The 23,358-nt window shown below is 41.4% G+C and overlaps 1 protein-coding gene across 4 annotated transcripts in view; it reads left to right on the plus strand.

Annotated features, from left to right (window-relative positions):
• The window catches only part of SLC44A3 (solute carrier family 44 member 3), a 99,749-nt gene that overhangs the window by 44,750 nt on the left and 31,641 nt on the right, over window positions 1-23,358 (plus strand). The window contains exons 1-4 of one of the 4 annotated variants that reach the window (XM_077928453.1): window positions 17,711-17,890; window positions 20,341-20,448; window positions 21,062-21,204; window positions 22,369-22,505. In XM_077928453.1, coding sequence (XP_077784579.1) covers window positions 17,864-17,890; window positions 20,341-20,448; window positions 21,062-21,204; window positions 22,369-22,505 — 415 coding nt within the window. In that variant the 5' untranslated portion in view covers window positions 17,711-17,863. Of the gene's footprint in view, window positions 1-17,710; window positions 17,891-18,093; window positions 18,191-20,340; window positions 20,449-21,061; window positions 21,205-22,368; window positions 22,506-23,358 lie in introns of those variants that run through there. The other 3 variants (XM_028732727.2, XM_077928456.1, XM_077928454.1) reach the window with 3 other exon arrangements.

The raw sequence follows: 23,358 nt of genomic DNA on the forward strand, positions 1-23,358 counted from the left end.
AGTGGAGTACACCAGAAGGAGGGAAATGACAGTTTGTTACATCAGGGGGAGTTTTCACGTATAAGACCAGACTACAAATGAAGCTTGGTGTTGAGTTCTTAAAGAATGTCACTTATTGCTAGTCTATTTCCAAATACAGCTCAGTGAATTTTCTTCTGACTTTTTTGTCGTGCCCCCCCCCCCCGCCCATCAACCTAGCTGTGTATTGAGATCATCAGGTGAGACTCACCTCAAAAATGACCAGCTGCGGTTAGTTTAAACTTGTCTTGTCATTGTCATTGTAAAAATCAAGCAAGCCATAGTTAATTCCCTCTGTCGCAGAACCATAACACCCATTACTCGCGATGGGACGACGAAAAGTGAGGCCGGGAAGGCTGGCGCCGCATCAATTTAGGCTGCTAAACACGCCCCCTCGCAGGCACCTGGTTGGGTGCCTGCCCGTGGGCGTGGGTGCCAGCCAGGTGAGTGGGAGGCAGGGGGCTAACGCCCCCTGCTTGAGGCGGAGCCCGGCTCCCGACCACAACCACTCCCCTCTCTTGCAGGAGGAGAGTCTACCCATTACTGGGAGGAATTTATTCTGCTCTTTGTGGTATGTGGGGTGGGGGACTGTGCACCATCCAAGTCCTTAAGCAGAAGTTCTAGATTTTGCTATCAATATATTTCGTTATACTTGATTGCTTTTATCCATCCACCATAATTTGTTTATCACCATCATCATTTGCAATTTCCAAATCAGGCAATATTCTTGGGAGCATTTTCTTTGCATGATCTTGCCTTACAGAATTAAATCATGGGGAATACTGTGGTAAACATGCCCTGCTGTGGTTATTGTCACCAGATTTTCCTGGGATGAGTCTCCTTTGGGTATTTTTAAAAAAAGATGAGATGTGTGGCATTATTTTCTTATGCTTCTCTGATTCATTTTGCTTTATGTTTTCTGCGTGGCTTTCTCACTACTTTTCTTCTTTCATGTTGAATTGCCTTTTGCAGCATAGAGTGTATTCAGCTGTAACTGTGTTGACTTTGTGAAATCAAGTTTTGAATACATCTTCCTTGAACCATCCATCGCTAAAACCACACAAATGCCTAATCTTTTTTATTATTATTACTGTGGCATTGAATGTCTTTCACTACCATCATCACCACTTTCTGTCACTAATTGAATTATTTTTGTTTATTTTTGTTAAAAAAGAGAAATCATGTGTCCAGTATAGTGTAGAGAGGGGCTTTCTTCTGGTTCAGCAGCTGCTACACTTTGCCACAGAGACAGGGCTTTGGGCTTGAGATCATTCTAGTAGACTTCTCCGTCATTCCTCCTTCCACCAGTTTAGAGTAATCCCCTTAGTTTGTAAGGGAATTACTAGAAAAACCGATTTATTGGTGGAATGAACAAATCTCAAAAGCTAGGAGTCTGAATGAAGGCCCAGCTCCTCATCTTTGTCCCTCTTTAGGTAGCCTCAGTACCTCTTCCAGTTTCCTAATTCCATTTGGCAGCATTTTCCCACAACTGATTTCCATCATTCCCCTTGTATCTCCTACACCTTCCTGCTCAGACCACTTGACTGCCACTTTGTTTCTCCACTGCCCTGGCCCAGAGCTAAGGCAATTAACAAGCCCCTGTGGTGCTATCATTTTCTTAAGGGCTCAGCTAACTAGTGATGGCTGAGCAGGAGCACCTTTCTCATGGACCTCACTGACGCTTGCTGGTGTGAAATAGCAGTGGTGGTTTGTCAGAACTCCATGGTTGGCCTCAAGAGAATCCTGAAGGGTGGGCTACCCTACTGCCTGCTCTGTGTACCCACTGAAAAATTTCATTGATGCTATTAGCAGCTTCCCTTTTAGAGAATAGCCAGTGACAAGAGAGAAACGGAGATTAAGAGCTTTAGGGAAGAGGATTTTTTGGACTGTGGCGCATGCACACAAACAGTGCATCATGGTCCCAGTCCTGTTCACCACCATAAAAGGGGGGAACCCAGATAAGTTGAATATAATTGTGCATATTTACATACTGTCTGTTTTGGCCCTTAATTTAACAGTTAGGCTAAATGAATGCTGTTTGCTTCTCTCTATATCTCCAAAAGCAAAGCAAAGCAAAGTAAAGTAAAAAAAAAAAGCTAGAGACATAGCTAATTTTTAGAAAACTGAATCTTCCGTGAGAGTGAGAGTGGTTCACGGCACCAGCATTGTTTGAAATATTTTAATGTTTTAGGGATTTATTTTTAAAAGGTCCTTTGGAAAATACTAGAGGGTAAGGACGAGCCTTGATTTGATGAAAGTGGAGATGACTCAAATCCTTCCACACATTCACCTCTCCACCTCAATTGTCCTCTTATGTTTCCGTTTGAATTATCCTCTTCTCTTTGGGTAGAAAGATCCAAAAGGCAAAGCAGAGGAAGAATGTAACTGAAAGGTTAGAGGAAATTGAGGGCCCCCTCGCTCGTCTACTCTATTCTCTCTCCTTATTATATGCTGTTGTCCCTCAGGAGAATGAACTATGTGACTCAAAGGGTGGCAACGGGGGAATCTCTCTTTGTGCATTCGTATAATTGTCGGCAACTCTGTGCTCAGTCTCTAGATTTGTCTCCAGATCTTGCTTCTTTGTGATGACATGCATTAAATAATTTCTAAACTAGGTCCTAACAGTGGGGGAAGGGGATAGGAATGTGCATAGCTTCACCATCAAGCTTGAGATAGTGAAACTTCAGAACCTGGAAGATTAAAATTCAGTATTTATTCCTTTATTGCACAAAATTTCTATACCACCTGATTGTAGGAGTAGTTTACAAAAAAGATGAAACAAGAAAATCATCTCTAAAAATTTTACAACTGTTACGGAAATTACGGGGGCGGGGCACATCTTTAAAGTTAAATATTACAAATATTAGGCCTGAATGTATCATTTCAACTTGACAGCTCAGGGAAGTTACCTAGCTTTAAAAATAATATAAAATCATCTCCTTTCCCAGTTTCCTCCATCCCAAAGCTATTTTCCCCTCGAAAAGGGACTCCAGGAAGTTCCCAGAAGTGACAATTGCTGGGCTCATTGTTAGCCGAAGGAAGCCAAATCTCATCACCTGACTCGCCTCAGGTTCCAGACATGCAAAGGAACTTCTATTGTACTTTTGGGTGGTGGGTACTTAAGACATATTTGTCTATGCTAATCTTATACCTCAGTCTTGCCCTGCCATGTCTGCTTATGCTAATCTTGTACCAAGGACTTGTCTGGGCATGTTTGCCAAGGTTAACCCCTCCCCTTTTGTGACATGTCAGTGATGTAGCAATGATGCTGTACGAACTGTTTTCTGGGATATGGTGGGAAAGTTTTAAAAGTCTTTGTCACCCCATCCTCGCGGTTCAAATTTGCTCTTTGAACCTATTGCACAATAAACTTTGGTCTACAGCTATTTGCTCCGGTTGGCTGGACTCCTTCCTTTATTCTGCAGGAACCCGCGGGCTCTGCCCGACGAGCTGGATGACTGAGCAGCCTCACACCTAGATTTTTTCCTCAACAACAACCATAATTTAAAACATACAGAAAGAAGACAAAAAACAAATGAAAACTTGCACAACCTTTCTAAGCATCTGGGTACCTTGTCTAAATAAGAATGACTTCAGCAGGAGCTGAAAAGAATACAGTGAATGTGCCTGCCTGATATCTATAGTCAAGGAGTTCCAGAATGTCGGTGCCGTCACACTAAAGGATCAATTTTTTACAAATGCAGTGCAGGTAGCATGTGGCACCTGTAAAAGTGCCAGTTTCCACAGTTCAGAGCAGTTGAATGGGACCATATTGGATAAGACGATCTTGTAGGTAAACTGGAGATTTGTGGTTTTTTTAAAGTAAGTTTCTGTACCTCATTATTCTATGGAGAAAAACAAGCACAGACTGAGGCTCAATGGTAGGGTTTAATCCCAGACTTCTTCAAGTAGGGCTAGGAGAGACTCCTATCTGAAACCCTGGAAAGTCACTGAAACCCTTGCTAGTCACCGAGCAAGATGAATCAAAGGTCTGACTCAGTATAAGGTAGCTCCGTGGTGTTCCTAACAGCAAGGACAGGACAGGGGTTGATTAGGAAAAGAAAAGATTGGTTAGAAAAGAAGCTGAAGCTGAACAACCACACAAAACATTTTACTTTCTAAGAGCTTATAAGATAGTTCTGCCTTTTAAGACTTCACACACACACACACACACACACACACACACACACCACTGAAGACTGGAGAATGTTAGATGAAGTGAGAGCATTCTAGGCTAGCCCTGCAGCACTTATTAAGCAAATAGAGAGTGCTGGGTGGAGTGAAATCACTCTAGCCTTCCTCCAGATCCTTTCCTCCCACTCTTCCCATCTCGGCATGCTCATTACACGGTGTTGCAAAATTGCAACATTTCAGAGACACTATCTGACTTTCAGAGAGACTGTTTGGAGCTACAAATCTGCACAAATATCTGCAAATTGATTTAGGGCAAACTGGGCTGCCCTGTAGTGATTTGTTACTACTTCAGCCCAATCCAGTTGTGGGTCTGGGATTCCGCGGAATCCAGTGCACAGCCCTGCTCCGTAGAGTTTAAGAGAGAAACTACATTCTTATCTGCAACTACAGCTATGTAACATTCCTTTATGGGATGTAACAGTGACAAAGTTTCAAACCTGGATTCTCGGAAAAGGGTTGACTACTTCCAAGGTTTTTGAGGGAAAATGAGCAATTATGGCAGTGTAGGGAGGTTTAAATACATTTTGCTGAAGAAATTGTTTTAAGCAAGGATGGTAAGAATGAGTTGGGAAAGAGAAGATTTGAGAGGATTCATTTCTGCAGTGCTGCTTTGCCCTGCTTTATATTATGTAGATTGTCTTGATAGAACTCTGTTCATTTTAGTACAATTGAGCTTTCAAAGAGTTCACTGAGAAGTATCTCAGAATGTGAGGTGAAAGACATGAAAGCAGAGATTACAGTTCCAGAGCTTTCTGCAATGAATCTGGAAGTTTTGATAGTGCACATGTAGAGACAGGTTTGTGGTTAGCATCTGAGATAAAGAGAGCAGGAGTGTGCAACAAGACACCCTATTATTTGAAAGAGAACCTGAACTTTTTCTTGCATCACTTTAAATTAAACTGACTGGTTCAGAATACCAGAAAATTGCTCTCATTCATTTCATATTTGCTCCTTTATTCTTATGTCTTAGACCATTTTCACATGACACCCCTACAATGGCAGTAGTTCTTGAAAAGACTTCAGTTGCAAAGAGTTTCTAGTCTGCAGCTCTAACATATTATGGAGCATATTGGGGTGACAGAGTAAGATGAGAAAATAAGGAAAACCCTTTTCTTCAACTTGCTCTTTGCTGCTAATCTTGTTGCTGCTGTCACCACTGGAAAATAAGTAAGGGAACGGCCTTTGGACTGGCTCAAGAGATTAACCAATTTGTCTCTGATTTATTCTGGAAACAAATCAGTTCACTTCCAGGTCACTTTTTGGGTAGCAGTATATATTACACTTCTCTTTTTTCAAAAGAAAATACTTCTGCCATTCTGTCACTTGGTTTCTGAACATAATTCCTTTGCTTTGTTCACAGACACCATGTATGGCATGACTGTTTTTTTAAAAAGATATATCTTATTTTATTATTTATCTTAATCAAATTATAAAGAAAACAATTCTGAAAAATATTTGTGCCTTTTCCTGGAACCTAAGGACTTGGTTATTATCATAAAGTGGTGTTTTACACATTATTTAGGCTGCATTGGGGGTAACAAGAGTCTGACATATATTGCTCTGCTTATGTTATAATTTGTTAAGTTAACAACACAAACCCCTTCCATGCAGTCTGGCAAGAAAAGAAAGCATTTCAGATCTACAATTTTCTGATGATAGGTAACCCTGTGCCAAATATCATTATTGCTGCTGCCAAGGGATGGCAGAATGAATGCTTCCACCAAAGCAATCTGATAAAACTTATTGAAATATTGAATCAAATGCATCTGGGCTTTTCAGAAAGCATATAAAATGAATTAAACAAGCTACAGTTTGTTGGAGTGAACATTATGGTAACTAAACCTTTGTATAAACTATAGCTTGAGTTCTTTTGGGGGAATAACACTTGAGAGTTCAGCGTTTGGTCATTTCAAGCGCAGGTTCCCATAAAAAGTACAGCATAATTCAATTTCAAATTAAAGGACTGTAACCACATACCACAAGCCTGAATTGCTGCCAGCTAACTTCCTACATGCTGAATATATGTTGCTGAAGAGATGCTAAAGTAATATTTAGCTTGGACAGTGTCTTTGTTGTTGCTCATGCACAATTATTGAATAATGATTGTGATAAGCAGTGTTGACTGCAAGTGTTTGGGTCTAGTGCTCCTTTGGGGATTGCAGCTGTGTAAACTACAGAGCACACCAAACGTATTCCGCTAAGGCATGATCACAGTAGATGTATCATTGTGAGGGGGAAACTTTGGGGCAAAGCAGACTGGATTTCTCTGTGCTTTTAGAGGAAAGGAAATGGAGGAAAGAATACTCATCATACCTCATCATTCAGGGCGCCTCCAGATTCATCTGAATCTGTACCCTTTCACCTTTTCAGCCTCTGGACATGCCCTTAGTCCAAACCTTAGCAGAAGGGATCTAATTCCGATTTTTATTCTGTAACGCTGCTTTCTGCTTTTCTTGTCACCAGTGAGAACCATTGGGTCTTTCATTGTGTCTGTCTTAGATGATGGTCACATTGCACCAGACATCCAGCTCATTCATCTCTTAGAGAGGCCAGCAGAATTTAAGTGCACATTATTTTCCCTGGGCATTATTCAGTATAAACACCTGATTCATAGTGACGCATACCTGCTGACGCCAGTGTATGCATTTCCAGTGTATGCATTTCCTGCACAAATTGAATGAATGATGCTGAGTCTCTCCCCCTCCATGTTGCTTGAGTCCTGCCTGCTGCCAGAGTCTGGAGTCATTACATGAAGGACAACAGGAGGAATGAGAGGAACAGGAATGAGAGTATACAGTATTCTGCATGTGTAGCTGCTCACTGCCCCACCCAATAGGAAACTCAAAGGAAGCTACAAAAGCATCTCTTCCAAATGCCATGGTTTTTAGTGTTATAGCTGCTGTAGGGGAACCTGATTTCCATCAGGAATATGGTATGTGGGGAAGGGGTGATTGATCCTTTCCTTCCACATCAAAGTTCTAATTAAATTCATCTCCCACAACAGCTATTAGCCTCACAGGGTAAGCTCCCATAAAATATTGAATTTTGGGGCTGATAGCTACTACATATTGCTGATGGATTTTTATTAGGACCCAGCTGATGGAAGAAACTGCTGTTCCCTATGCAATGTGTTGCAAATGAAAATCTCTCCCACTATCCTCAGCAGTTCATATACTACGTTTAGTGTCACCTCTGGTTTGCTGTAAGAGATTTTTTAATTATTTTATTTTATTTTAAGGACTAAACAGGAGGCCAGGATAGCTAAGTAAAATTTCTACATTCTGGGACAGTGTTCCACTGTATATTATTGTATCATTAGCTGCCTAACACAGAGGTTACAATCAAATTTTATAATTTATAAAATTTCATCCAATACCTGGGTGAAGAGGAAAGTCTTAACCTGGTGCTGAAAAGAGGTCAGTGTTGGTACCAGGTAGGTCTTAATTAGGAGAGCATTCAATAGATAGGGAGCCAAAATGGTTTTCTGGCATGTTGCCACCTTCCAAACAATTCTCGGGAAGGCATGTGGCAATGAAGAAGGGCCTCAGATGACACATGTTGAGGTCTGGGATTATTCTTGTCAGGAGATGTGGTCAATAAGGCATATAGCAGGTGTGGGGAACTTTTAGCCCTCCAAACGTTTCTTTATTTTTCTTTATTTGATTTATATACTGCCCTTCATCAAAAGATCTCAGGGCGGTTCAGCAAGCAGGAACAATAGTGAGGGATGATGGGAGTTGTAGTTCAGCAACATCTAAAGGGCCAAAGGTTGCTCACATCTCCTTTATGGTTTAAAACCAGCACCTTGAATTGGTCCCAGAAACATATAGGCAACCAGCGTAGATGTGCTAATACTGGTATTATTAGGTTAGCTCACCTAGTCCCCAGCAGCAGTCTGGCCACTGCATTCTGCACCAGCAGCAGTTTCGGAACTATCTACAAGGGCAGTCCAATACATAGCACACTACAGTGATCCAATATATAGGCTACCAGAGCATAAATCACTGCAGCAGTCTGTCCCTGTCCATATAAGGGTGTAGCTGGGCTTCCAGCCAAAGCTGGTCGAAGGTACTTTGCTGCCACCAAGGCCACCTGTGTCTCAAGTGACAGAAGAGTTCCAGCAGAACCCCCAAACCTCTTCCTTCAGTGGGAGTACGATCTCATTTTGAACAAGATGAACTTAGAGGAACCACCCACGAATAGCATATCAGTTTCACCTGGATTGAGCTTCAGTACCAATTGCTAGTGGAAGGACAGCAGAATCAAAACAGGTATCCCAAATCAAAACTGTTTTTGCTGAGTGTGTTCATATAATATTAATAATAAACACAAGGGATAGAGTACATGTCAAACACCATCACATTAATCACCTGCTAATGGGCTGCCCCAAAGTATCTCGCTGCGGACCACAGGAAACAGGATGTTGCAGTAGCTTAACCTTTCGCGTGTGTTGTGTTCAGTGGTGGAAATCACACGATTAATGTCTTAAAGGGTTGAATCAGTTTATGGGTACCAGCCATCCCTTTCCTATGAGCTCCAGAAGCAACTGAGGATATTCCACTAAAATACATATTAATGTGAGTAAGTGAATATAGAGTTCAGTGAGTTCATGAGTTGTCTGTGGTGTTATTTTCCTGAGTTTTCCCCAGCAGTTTATGGATGATGTAATTTTCCCATGATGTGAGCAGCTCGCTTCTGTGCTGTAATAATCGCCATAGGGCCCTGCTATAGGTCAGTGATTGGGGGTTTGCTCATTATGAAGAAGCACAACATCCTGTTACCAAAAATACAGTTTTTTTCTATTTAAAAGCATGCTACCCTGACTGCTGAAAATAAGAGCTTCCCCTTCCGAGGTTCTTAGCCTCCGGATAGACTTCCTGTGACAGGGATTGTGCAAAAGTGTCACTCCATGGTTGCATACATGACAGCTCTAAGAAGCAGCAGAAATAGAGTTAGATTTGTTTTGCAATTCTTGCAAAGGGGAACACATTCTATGGGAAGCTTGAGCTTTCGTGCTACAGCAAACCAAAGTAGTTTCTCTTCTTAAGCAATACAGAAATGTTCCCTTTCATCAAGACTTCTTAGAAACGTGTAGCGGATCATACCAACCTGCACTGCTGTCTCAGTGTTTGGTGTCTCTTTTCTATACTGGGTAATTAACCCTTTGTTATTGTGTTAAACATGCCCCTGGTGATCCCAGTGTCTGGAGCATGTTGTTTTGCTTTGACAAACTCCTAACTCTGGCCCATGTTGCTACTCCTGCCTATTTACTTTATCCCATCGAGCTCCATGGAAGCCATTGAGAAACTGATACAGCCCTTCTCTGCATATCACCCCTCTGTTCTTCTTCTTGGCTATGCAACATTAAATAATTGGTAACTATTTCTCGTAAGCAGAAATCTCATTTTCTGCCTTTTTACTTCCTTGGCTGCTTGCACAGCCGCTGTACTTTCAAAGAACATTCAAAGTGCATTATTTCCCTCAAATAATTCTGGACACTGTAGTTCATTAAGAGTTGCTGGGAATTGTAACTCTATGAGTGGCAAATTACAGTGCCTAGTATCCTTTGAGGGAAAGAATGTGCATATGTGATAAGGTGTGTACATAGCCTTTATATAGGTAAAACATAAAGCTCAGTTAGTTCAAAATACCACAAAAATGTATCAAAATGCAATAATGCTGAAAACAATCTATTTGGAACGAGTAACTAGAACTGACATAAAGTACAAAAATCCTTTTGTATCATATTCTGGGTGCTTTCAAGATTCCCATGGAAGTGACTTATCTAAACTCTAACACAACAGCAAATAATTTTTTAAAAGGATGAAGGGATGGGATTTTAGGAAAGGCTTGGTCTGGAGTAGAAAAAGGAAAGATCACTCAACACAACCACCAACCCAGTAAATTCTTTGGAACAGAAGCCACCTGACACTGCTCCTAAGAGAAAGAGTGAGACAACTTTCACAGAGAAGAAAATTCACTGGAACAATTCCTGATTATTTTCTTTAACACTCCTTCCACACTGTGATCAGAGGTCCCTGGTAAAGTCACTCCCTGATTGCGAACTACACAGCTGTCAGTCACAAGATGAAACCCACTCATCTCTCTCCCCTTCCCCCTAGGCTAGTGTTTTCTTTTCATGGAGAGCTTGACAGAGCTTCAGAAATTTATCAAACTTAGCCAAAACAAAAATTTAAAAGCACCCCACTAAGATAGGCCTCAAGCCTTGAGACCAGCCTGCTTCACCTTTGATGATTTTGGACCTGTCTTGTCATGTATTTGGAAACAGGCCAATTATCTCTGAAGTGGGAACATTTCCTTGTGCCCCTTCATTCCCTGTTCTTCCAGCAAATGTGAGATTGTTGTGACTTAGCCTATTTTTCCACCCTCAGACATGAGGGAAGTTTCTTAACTACCAATCTTAAGCAATACCTCCCACTCTCAGTGGGGGGGGGGGGGGGACGGGACACATCAAAACCCCATGGATATATTTTCTCACCAGAACTGGGCTTCAAACTATTGCATGGGGAAGTATAGAAAATACTGTCTTTTGCTGTCACCTGCTGGGGAGAGTCTTTCACCACAGCAGCTGTTTCTTTAATTCAGGACCAATATAACATTTGGGGTGTCTGTTAACACCTGTTTATAAGTAAAAGCACATAGTTTAATTTCATCCCTGAACTCATATTTGCTAAATGTGTTTGGAAGAAAAAACAGTTGCTTCTGAAAGAAGGGGAAGCTATGTTTACATAAAGGGCTATACTCTCTGTTTCTTAACTATGTTTGCTTTCTTACTTAATAAATAGCCACTAGTAGCTGAAGCTTGTCCAGTTCAGCTGCATTCCTTTGAAATGAACACATGACAAGTATAGGTGCTGGCTGTTGGAATTTCTGTTCCATTATCAGGCAAGAACACTTTGTCCCCTTTCTATTCACAACTGAACAGGGATAAGTGTATGCCCAAATATATTTTTGCTGTGGTCAGAGAGCCCGCTGGTGCTTGGTTCTTGCTGGGTGGCTAGCTCCAGTTTTGGCTTCTTTCCCAGGTCACTTTCTCATGGGCACCTTTTGCGTATTAAAGATTGCTCTCTTTTCCTGCCTTCCAGGCATATTAAAAGACAAAGAAGCCTTCAATGCCAATGCTAAAATTTGCAGCCCCAGGGGAGTTTGTTGGCCAGTTTTTACAAGCCATGAAACAAGGCACACTCCTCTTTTAACACCCGAGGCACAGAAGGTAAACTTGACAGCAATATTTTATTTTTTTAATTTGTTGAATTTCTATCCCACTCTTCCTCACAAATTAAAACAAACCAAAATATTCAAAAACAGTCAAAGCATTCGCTTAAAACATCTTTAAAACAGTAGCAGTTAAAACTTTTTTAAAGCAGTAGGATTTTTTTTAAAAAAAACCATTATATGTGCTGATTACTTTTGTTTTCCCACTCAAACTCCTCAGTTTAAAACATCAAATCCCTTGCATTCAAAGTCCATTAATTTCAGTGTGCCACCTCTGTGATTTAATTGGATATCGCCCTAATAGATTTATTCTGGCGTAAGCTTTCATGGGCCCAAGCCTACTTCATCATCATGCCAAACAGTGGTATCCACTAGCCTGCAAACAGAATAAATATCTCAAATAAGATGGGGTTTTGTGCTGTGCCACCTATGCTGTGATCCTGGTAACCCTCTGTGTAGAAGCAAAACAGCATCAAGGTTAACATACACTGCATATATTGTTTGCCTGTGACTTGACCAAACTGCAGGAGGCAGTGGAAGACAGGAGTGCCTGGCATGCTCTGGTCCATGGGGTCATGAAGAGTCGGACACGACTAAACGACTAAACAACAACAACAAATCACCCTGCAAAACAATGAAGCCTCCTTCATGTGTTACTCACACAATAATGGTCTCCACATGTTAAAGGGGCAGTGATGGTGAAACCACTGGCCCCGTCCCTCAACATACAGGTGATGAGCAACTGCACCAGGTTTAGGCATCTACGCACATAGATTTCCATTCAGCTGATCACACAGGGTCTTTACTGAATGTATAGACTCTGGGGATAGAGCAAGGGAGCCACATGGCATTGATGTTGGACAGCACAGCCCTGCTACCTCTTCAACGCATACAGCCCCCTTCATATCAGTGACACGTGAAGGGGATTTGTATCTGCTTATATAGCAGCAGAAGGGAGCAAGAGGGTGCACATCTGCCCACCAAGCAGCTTTCTCCCTACATGCTCCACCCCACTGTTGGACCCTTGGAAAGAAAGGCACTTTTCATATCTACTCTCACCGTTGTGCCTTCTTGTCCTCTCTCAATATTTGTTTCTGGTGCTACCACTTTTTACAGGTGCTGTACTAAAACTCAGATCCTGGACATTTTTTGAGGCTTCACTGAGGCTGTGTTCACACTCCTGTTTACTGGGCACTTGCAGCATTTCCAGTGCTGGTTTTTAATCTGTGTTCACATGGCATTATCCAAAATGTATATGTATCCTGTATTTTGTAGTAAGATACTGCTGTTTGATGCATTATTTCTCAAACCAGCTTCATGCTGACTGGAGTTCTGAAACCGTTCTCTAACTAAGGTGTGAAAACAGTGGCATAGGGTAAAGATATCCCTGGCCTGTCAAGGTCCCCGTGTGTACACATAGAGAAACAAGTCTGACACTGATGAAACTGTGCTGATGTGAACAGCTCAGGAGAAAAGAATTGTGAAAGTCACCAGGGTGGGGGACTTCAGTGCACTCTATGTCGCTAATGTGAACACAATATTTATTACTGCATTGTCCTGTATAGTCTTGTATCCAGAAGAACTGTGTTCAAATCCCTGCTTAGCCCACCACAGAGATGCAGTGATGGGTAAATCTGTTCCTGCTGATGTTCCTGTTTATCATTCTGTTGTTAATTTGACAGCCAGTGTTTTGCAGTAGTTCTAGAGTTGTCCTGGGATAAGAAAGACTTGAATTCTAGTTCTTACTCAGCTATAAAGCTTACTGGGTGATCTTGGAGAAGGGTGCTGAAGACAGAATACAGTTCTCTATTTGCAGCACTTTCAGAGAACAACCCTCTGTTTGAAGGAATCCAAGATTGTGCAGTCCAAGTCTGATGTAGAGATAAAGAACCCTAAGAAAGGAGAGCCCATTAACTATTAGCATTTGGACAGTAGACTGAGCAGCACATAGGTCACCTAGTGACAGTTGTCCCCACTATAGGGAGATGTATTTCTATTTAAATTTTAGTAATTATTTCTAAATTTGCATCTCTGCATATAAATTAGCATATGCAAATATTATGCAAAATCATATCTTCTTTTGCTTCCTTTTTTGGTCATACATTTCCTAATTTTTGGCAATGCATAAGTGTAAGTTATGCCTTAGGCTGATGCTTGGTTTTACTATACCATTCAGACACCTCTTCATCCTTTCATTTATTTACACACACCCATAGTGATTCCCGGAGCAGCTTGTCTCATCCTGCAGCATGGCAGGGCTCACCATGGTCAGACTAATTTACTTTGCAGGCTAAAACAGGGTCAGTCCCAGATATGCTGTAAGGTCTTTTTGAAGAACGGGCATGCTAATAAAGTGATTTTTTTTTTTTTAAGTAGCCGCCTACTTTATCTCCTGCATCTTTCAATAAGCCACCTGATAACTGATGTTAACAGGTATGATTGCTTACTTGTTCAAACACAAATCTTCTACATAAACCTTTTGAGTTAGTATTAGCCACACCTAGACATACAGCTTGAGACAATGGACAAATCTTTTAACACTGACATTCCGTGTTTGCACAGGCAGCTCCTGCAGAGTTGTTCATTCTTTTTCAATCATAAAATCTGTCAGTAGATATTCACTTTCCCAACTTCTGGGACTTCCCCTTCAGTTTCTGTCAACTTTCCCCTCAATAATGTGAGGAATCTACATATAACTTGATGAAGAGTATGAATGGTCATAAATGTGAAGGTGCTGCAAAACACAAGTCTTCCAAGCTCCACAGACAATAGGTTGTTGTTGTTGTTGTTGTTGTTGTTGTTGTTGTTCTTCTTCTTCTTCTTCTTCTTCTTCTTCTTCTTCTTCTTCTTCTTCTTCGTCATCATCATCATCATCTTGATATATTAAAACTCCAGGCTGAACACAAAATCATAAATGAAATACAACCAATACAATTATAAATAATTGTAAGGAAAAACAAAACAACAAAACAAGTACAGGATCTGAAGTTACCATTTGTCACAGCCTCCATATATGTCTGACATATCTAACCCTGTTCCAATAAAATAAACTCTAAACTACATTAATATTAACATCCTGTATTTTTAGCTGGTTGAATAGTTTATTCCTTTCAATTTTGTTGTATTTCTGTTCTATTGATGTATGTTATTCTAATGTTGAATTATGGAATTTCAGTCCTTATGGTTATTGCTTTGAAATTCACTTTTGGATGATGGTGTGATGTATACATTTTTAGAGCCACAAACAAAATTAACACAAGCATTGTTTGGAATCAGAGAGTCTTCAGAAGTATTTCCTGGAGCTTATCAGATCTCACAGAACAAGTAGTCTCTTGTTGGACTAAATCAGTGTTTCATACATTGTTGTTGTTGTTGTTGTTGTTGTTGTTGTTGTTGTTGTTAAATTTCTCTTTCCCCTGGCATTTATTTACAGTCAAGTGCTACCTTTGAAGCTAATTTTATTATAGCACAAAAGTACTAAATTACAGCATAAAACATCTCCTAATGTGAAACACATCGAATAATGATTCTCCTGCCACCTAACATTAAATTTTAACTTTAAGTAAGTGTGTATAGGATTGCATCCAGTTTCAAGGAAATGGCCACAATCCAAGAAAAATCAAAATCAATGATATTAAGGATGTCCATCTTTGTGCTGGAGCTTCGGCATTGTATTAAGCATCAACATAAAGCATCAACATAAAAAAGCTTGTATCTTTATTTGTCCAGATAATGAAACTACTCTATCTTTAACATCTTAGAGCACCACCACCAGGTGGAAGAAGGTATCATATGTGTGTTAGTAAAACATGCTAAAATATTAAAATATTTCTTTTAAAATACAGTATCAGGCAATATTTTGCTCAATTTGCTTGACATACTATCATGAATCACAACTTTGTGGTTGTGAATACAGAAAAGTAAATAATCTAGAAAACTTCAATCTTTTAGGAGATTTAAATCATAATATGACCATGTCCTGGCTTGAAAGATGTGTTCCTTTGCATCTTCATTTCACTTGGTTTATTATTAACTCAAAATCTGCAGCCACAGAAAATATTCTCTAGGCACAAAATAGAGAAGGCTGAAATGAATGCGACTTGAATGCTTAACTGTGGGTGAACGTGCATTTCAACAGAATTTAGGCATGTTTTTTCTGGATGTACCCTCAGTAATGCTCCCCCAAATACTTCTTTGTAAAGTGTATTAATTTACAAAGGTCTGGTTTCTGCTTAAATTGAACAGGAGATTAGCATCTTATGTTACATGATGTGCCCAGCTGCTAAAATGTAATTCATACCAAATAAAGCAGTTTGTGGCCAAGTGTCTTACATATTTTATCTTACAAAACTTTTGTATTTTCAAACTTTTAGTTTCAGTTTAAATTTTACAGATTATCACCTGGGTGTTAAAATCTGTAGACTGGTTTGTGCTATTGTAGCTGCAGAAGCAACTTGTGTGAGGCAAATGTATGAAGTCTGTTTTGCTATGGTGCCTGTTATTTGCAATCTGGTTATGGAAAGTTACTGCTATCAACGAGATGTACAAGTTTGTGCTGCTCCTTAAGTGAAATACTAGCTGGACTTTTGAGCACCGCCTCTGCTCTGCTCCCTTCTGTATACTGTGGAACTGCATTATGTTGTGATGCTATGCCACATCTGGAAATGGTGGCTCATGCTAGCTCAGTGGCAGTGACTAATTTTGGTATATTTGTACAAATGTGGAGAGAAATCAGGAAAAAAATAATTCTTAATGTTTGGCTCATTGAGGTAAGTTCTAGGAGACGGATCTACATAAATATTTTTATTCTAATCTAGCCCAGACTGCAAGATATTTACAACTTGTAGATACTTAAACTGGAATAGAATCCAATTACGTACATGGCAGTGTAGGGAGGCCAAACTGAATAAAGTACTGCACGCAATTAAAGCAACTACAATATTTGGCTACCATTCTGTGGCTCCTCTGCTTTTTAGCTTCTGGAAGAAGCAGCTTGTGCAGTCACAGGTGGCTAGAGCCTCCATTTCCTTATTTATCACCTTGGTCCAGAAATGTGACTTCGCCAGGTTCTGCCAGCAAGAAAAGGGTCCCCAGTGCCATCATCATTACCTTCGGTGACAGCAGCAGCTGACATATTCTACTAAAGGTTCCTGGTGAACTTGTGGAAGTAGGAACCCCCCCCCCCCCGCCTTTGTTCACTGGCATTTTATTTGCCCTGCTTATCTTGTTCTCTTTATAGCACTACACTACAATTCTCTGTGTAGTTAAGTAACAATTTGCACACATTGCATATATAACAAAGCAGCCAGTAGTGTTCTGTTCAATGCAACTGCTACCCAGCATGCTGTTTTGGACATTGTTCCTCAGATTCTTTCAGAATGTCCCTATTGGCTGGGATTCTATCACATACTGCCAGGTTCAGGTTGCACAATTAAAGTTTATTCGGCACTCTTGTGCATTGTTTTCTCCTGGTCTAAACCCAGAAATTGATTGCATGAAGGGTCTGTGCCCACCTGAGGAATTTTTATTTTTATTATTATTATTACAGCTACAAGACACTCCTCAACACACTCTGCCCGTGTCGTGAGTGATTTGAGCATCCATAAATGACCAGGTTCAAAGGCGGCAACCCTACGGGAAGGACGGTTACCAACCCGTGCAACTGCTTGCCAAGTTGATGCTGTAACAATTAGAAGGCAACGGAGCCTTCTGAGAGTTGTTGGGGACGGGAGCCAAAAGGGGTGTGTGAATCTGAGCAAAGCACTATGAAGCGTGTGGGCAAATGGGAAAATAAAAAAGTGCTACGGAGAGTCGGAGGCTGCGCCCTGGCGGCTCTTGTAAAAAGAAAACATTTCCTGAAGATGCAAGGTGGCAGCTTCGTTTCGTGTTCCCATGAAGAAACGGACTCCAAAATGTATTCTAAAGTGAAGTCTTTTGCCGTGGCTCTTCACAGCAGTGCGTCATTTGCCCTTTCCCTCTTTTAGCGCCTCGACTTTAGAATCCTAGAAACTTGGGGTGGTTCTGGTCATCCGTGCGCCCGCGCGGGCGGTTTCACGTTGCCTTTTAAGTCCACCTGGAGCTCCTCAAGAGAGTTGGCTGCAGGGTTAGGGGACGGCGAAGGAGCGCCAGCTGCCTTGGGCACGGCCAAATAAAAAAAAAAAGAACAAGGGGGTCGGCGAGTTAAAACAAGGCGGCGCTTGCCCTCAGGGCGCCGGGCTGCGGGAGGGCGGGTGGTGAGGCGACGGCGGGGAAGGTAAGAAGGTGGGTGGCTGACTCGTCGTCGCTAAGAGCGAGCAATCCGCGCCCAGCTTCGTCGCGGCCCTGCCTTCGTGAGCCTGGCAGAGCAGGACGGAGGAGCCGCCCAGCGCGGCTGCTGCCCTAGAGGGGAAAAGGCGGAGGCGGGAAGGAGAGCAGCATGGCGTGTTACAGCGGGGAATACGTGGTAAGGGGGCCACCACTCGCAGCCGGCAGGGCGCTCAGCCTGAGGGGAGTCGGGGGGCGGGAAGGCGGCGGCGCTGACAACCTCAGTGGCGGGAAGTCTCCTGAGGGGAGAAAAAGGCGCTTTCGGCTGCCGCTCCTCCTCCTCCTGCTGTTTCCAGGCGACCTCCGCCTGCTCCCAACGGCCCCCGACGAGGCGGTCGAGATACCCCGCCAAAACTTTCCACTTGAAATTCACTTTTCTTCCTCAAGACTCCCATGGCGGTGCGTTTCCCGTGGGCTCTGCCGCCTCCTAGGCCGACAGGTGCATTGCTTTTATCTCTCCCGGAGTGAGGAGGCCTCCTTCCACGCTTATCTTTTTGTCACCACAAACGGCACATATTAAGGGGCCGCCACAGGAAACAAAGCGCGAGGGGGTAAAGGTTCAGAGCATTTCTGATCTGGGCAAACTTCTGTGACGGTTCTCCCTCAGGGATGGTTCCACAATAGTGTTCCTCTCTGGAAGCTGGCAGTGCAGAAAAATGGCAAATCTGCCCTGAAAGCATTCTCTAATGAAAGGAAGTAAATCAAAATAAATAAATGTCACGTAGCTGCTGGCTGTGTTTTTTTATACTGTGCCAGCAAAATCAGCCCTGGTTTTATCTGTCCCAGAGGAAGCTATCTTTGGAGTGTTTTGTTTTGTTTTTTTGTTTGGCATCATATATTCGGGAAACATGGGGGAAGATAGATGCTGCCTGCAAATGATGTTGATGCAGGTAGTGAAGTTTTCATGACATGTAATCAGATCATAGTGTAAACACACCCATCTGAGAAATACTACATACCTCTGTGCAGTCATGGGTTTTCATACTAAAGTGAATGTAAATGTGTTTGTATTTGCCTAGAATGGAAAAATAAAGTTAATTAAACTGTACTGTGAGATAAAGTTTCAGAGAAACATAATATCCATACAGTAGTTTACATTGTTGGGTATTGCCCAGTGAACAGGAGCTCAGAACCAGAGTGTGGAAATAGATGTGCCAACACAAGTTCAGTTTCCCATTTAGGTATGTCTATACAGTACACCCGGAACGCGGGTGGCGCTGTGGGTAAAAGCCTCAGCGCCTAGGGCTTGCCGATTGAAAGGTCGTGGTTCGAATCCCCGTGGCGGGGTGCGCTCCCACTGCTCGGTCCCAGCGCCTGCCAACCTAGCAGTTCGAAAGCACCCCCGGGTGCAAGTAGATAAATAGGGACCGCTTACTGGCGGGAAGGTAAACCAGAGTTTCCGTGTGCTGCGCTGGCTCGCCAGATGCAGCTTTGTCACGCTGGCTACGTGACCCGGAAGTGTCTCCGGACAGCGCTGGCCCCCGGCCTCTTGAGTGAGATGGGCGCAATACCCCAGAGTCTGTCAAGACTGGCCCGTACGGGCAGGGGTACCTTTACCTTTACCTATACAGTATACACATGACCGGAAGCTGTACGACGACTCCCAATAAAGTGAGATGAGCGCCGCAACCCCAGAGTCGGCCATGACTGGACCTAATGGTCAGGGGTCCCTTTACCTTTACCTTTATACAGTATACAAGAGTGAGAAAACTAAAAGAGAAAATTTGTGCTGCCATTACTCCTGTCAGGCCTTGTGACCTGTAATATTTCCCCACATCTTCAGAGAGGTAGGATACTACCATGGATTGAAGGCAGGCACTGGATGAATTGTGAGAAATGAATTTGTGAAGTGAATGGCCCTTATAGACACACCTTTTGTCTCTGGGTATTTATACCTGCTAACTACTACACCTATCAGAATTTTCCCAGGTATTTCATTACTTAGAGATAATGCATGCTTTTAATAGAGTGGCGATTGGCACATTATACAGAGACTAAACTAAAGTCAGTGGCAGAGATTACCACACAAGAAGACATGTTGGCTACATAAACTTGTCTGTGCTCTGCCTCCACAGTTGGTGGAATGCCAGTTGCTTGAAACTACAGGACGGGAGAGTACAGTACTCTTGTGTTTGAATCCAGATTGCCGGTTTCCCATGGGCATTTGGCTGGCCACTGTGAGAACAGGATGCTGGACTAGTTGGGCCGTTGGACTGATCCAGCAGGCTCTTCTTATGTTCTCTAATTTTTAATGCAGCGTAATCACATCTGAACATGCATTGTGAGGTTTCACTAAATGCACAGAAGGTGGAGAGCTTAAAAGCTCTTTTTGTGCAAGGCTTTTCCAGCATGGAATACTCTCACAAGATCTCGCTTAAAAGCGCTCTGCCTTGCTTGGGCAATGCCAACTTGGCATGTGGCTCCAAAAAGGTAAGAACACTCACACAGGGGCCATTTTCCAAAGGGGTGGGTCAAATATAAACATTTTTGCATATATGTGCCATCCCCAGAACCTGACCCCCATGCAAGACACAGTCATACTGTATATCCATTATATAATTGCATCATTATATATATTTAAAATTCCAGGTTTCTGAAGATGGGTTACCTGAACCAAGAAAGTGGAGACCATTGATGTATAGGAAATGCACAGACCCCATTTGGTTGATGATATTCTTTCTCTTTTGGTCAGGTTTGGTAAGTACCATAGTATTCCTGATGAAATGGGTGGTATCCAATGAAACAGTTCTGCTAGCACAACTACTTTTGGCTACACAATGGAACTTCCCCTCCATCTTCTCTCCCTGTTCACCCCCATATTCAGTAACTTGAATATGCCAGCAAAGGCACGACAAAAATGGGTCAGCTGCATATTCTGGCATTGCAGAGTGTTGGACTAGATGATCCTCAGGGTCCCTTCCAACTACAGTTGTATGATTCTGATTCTATGAAAGAAAAAGACCTATCCAAACAACTTGTTTTTCTGTTGTGAGGAGGCAGGGAGAGGGTTGTTGACAGACAATGGGAAACCAATCAGATAGTATCCTGGGCTTTTCAGTTTTCACACATATGCATAGATATTGAATGTTGTTGAGCTCATGGGAATAAGTGCTAAGATGTGTCCTAGAGGATTTCCCCAGGGAACCGCTGTTATTATTTATGCAAAGCTCAGGCTCAGTTCTGTGTGAGTTAACCTCCTTGCTGTTGTGGAAAGAAGGAGTTCTTGGCAGATAACAGTGATTCTTATGGAGAAAAGAGGCCTGGTTTGGATTCCATAACAGTGTGACAGATTTCATATGTATTCTCATAGATGTTTATAACTGGCTACGCTATAACAGCTGGAGCTGCAGAAAGACTTGTGTTTGGATATGACAGCTATGGAAACATATGTGGTCGGAAGAACACTCCTGTGGTCGGTGCACCATTGTCGGGACAAGATATGACGGATAAAAAGTGAGCATGTTCTTATTTCAAAAGGCTGCAGTGTTATCAAAAGCTATAGCAAATAAAATCAGGCCTTTAGCTGATTAACATTCTATTTCCTTTTAAATGTGTTTGTTTTCGTTCTTTTTTTTATTATGTATTTTGTGTTCTCGTTTCGTATTTTTATGTTGTGATCTTATGCTTTGTGATCTTTGGATGAAGGGCAGTATAAAAACTGAATAAATAGTAGTAATAATAATGATAAAAGTAAAATGTACTCAGTCAGGAATACATAAACGATGCCTAAAGTAATAATTGTAAATGCCAATATATTGACTTCAATAAGGCTGAGAGATCCTATATATTTTAGCTGTTTACAAATTTATTAATTATTTACATCCTGCTTTTCGCCATGTAGGTCTCAGAGTGACTTACAGCAATAAAAGATGCAATATATGACATTTAAAACAAAAATGAAACCTCCGAAATGTAGAACCTCAATAATTTTAAAATCTCAAATTATATTTTTAAAAAAGGATTCCTCGCTCCCAAATCACTGAAATCCCCTAGGACAAATATTGGGAACCTGAAGCCTAGAGACTGAATGTGGCCTTCCAAGTACTTCTGTCTTGGCCTTTGGCCTCTCTAAGTAAGACATGCCCTTATTCAAGCCACATCCGCCCTCAGCAGGACACAACACTCATCCACACTGCTCTAGAGTTACCAGAGTGCTTTTGTCTGGTTGAAATATGTCATTGAACTATGATAACACCTATTGCTTGCCTGGATGGAGGGATGTTTGTGGCTTTTGTGTGGCTGTGCCCACAGTTGCCTCTGGCCATGCCCATGACTGACATGTCGCTCCCAGATGAGAGAGAACATGTTCCTTGGGCTCATAAAGGTTGTTCTAGGGTGTAAATATTACTCCCTACTGGATCAGCAGCAGACTTGACCTTATATTTTTACTGCAATAAAACTGTATTGTGTTCAGGGAAAAAATATTTATTTATATTTCGTAAAATTTATATGCTGTTTGATTGTTTTAAAAACCCCTCAAAATAGTTTACAAAAAAGAAATCACTTTTATGTGTTTCTAAATTTAAAAATTGTTTTGTATAGGAAAAACAGGTTGTTGGAGAGGCAAGGTGAAAATTTAGTTGTTTGTTAATGCGAAGTTTTCTTGTTCTCTCCTAGATTTGTTTTCTTTTTGAATTCATGTGATTTGGAAATAAAAAATCTCAAAATTAATTCAACTGCATTGTGTGTATCGAGTTGTCCGCAGGAGCAGCTTTCTTCCTTGGAAGAAATTCAATTTTTTGCAAAGAATAACGGTATGTGGTAAAGTTCTTTATAGTCTTTCTTTCTTTCTTTCTTTCTTTCTTTCTTTCTTTCTTTCTTTCTTTCGTATTAACCTAATCAGTTAAAAAATTAAGATTTGACTTGACTTGACATACATATGAAAGGGACAATATTAAATAGACATGTGGTTGAAATGCATGTTTCCCATCAGCTTGATTATAGTTATGTAGTCATGTTTTAAAGTTGCAATCATATACATGCTTACATAGGAGAAAGTCCTATTTAACTGAATGGCGTTTACTTTAAAGTAGATATGTGTAGAATTGCACTGTTAATTTGTTCAACCACTTTAGACTAGTGCACACTTATTTTTTGCTAACTAACTTCTCCCCTTTCCCAACGTATATATATGCCACTGGAAAAAAGAGCATTCCACTTCTATATAAATGCTAAAAACAATAGTACACTACAGATTCAAAAAGGCAAACACATATTTAAAATAACAAAAAGTACAATGGCCAAGCTCCAAGAAGCTACTTTAGACGCACCAAAGGCTTAAGGTTGTCAAATGGAATTTTCTTATTCATTTCCCTGGAACGACAATCCCCTGTATGCAATTGCACTGTCTGTTTTCAAAACTCCTCTCAGTTTCTAAAGCAATTTGGAGAAGAAACATGTGCAAAGGTCTGTTTGGCATGCAGAACTACATGCTTAGGTTTTTTTGGGGGGGGGTTATTTTGTCACACCATTATTATTATTATTATTATTACTACCCACCCTTTACCATAAGGTCTCAAGACTAGTCACAGCAATTAAAAAAGGTGCATTAAAAACATTTAAAAATAAATTACAGTCACAAGAATAGGGTAGGTCTTAAAAATATAT

Source organism: Podarcis muralis, chromosome 5, assembly GCF_964188315.1.
Source record: "Podarcis muralis chromosome 5, rPodMur119.hap1.1, whole genome shotgun sequence".
Lineage (NCBI taxonomy): Eukaryota > Metazoa > Chordata > Lepidosauria > Squamata > Lacertidae > Podarcis > Podarcis muralis.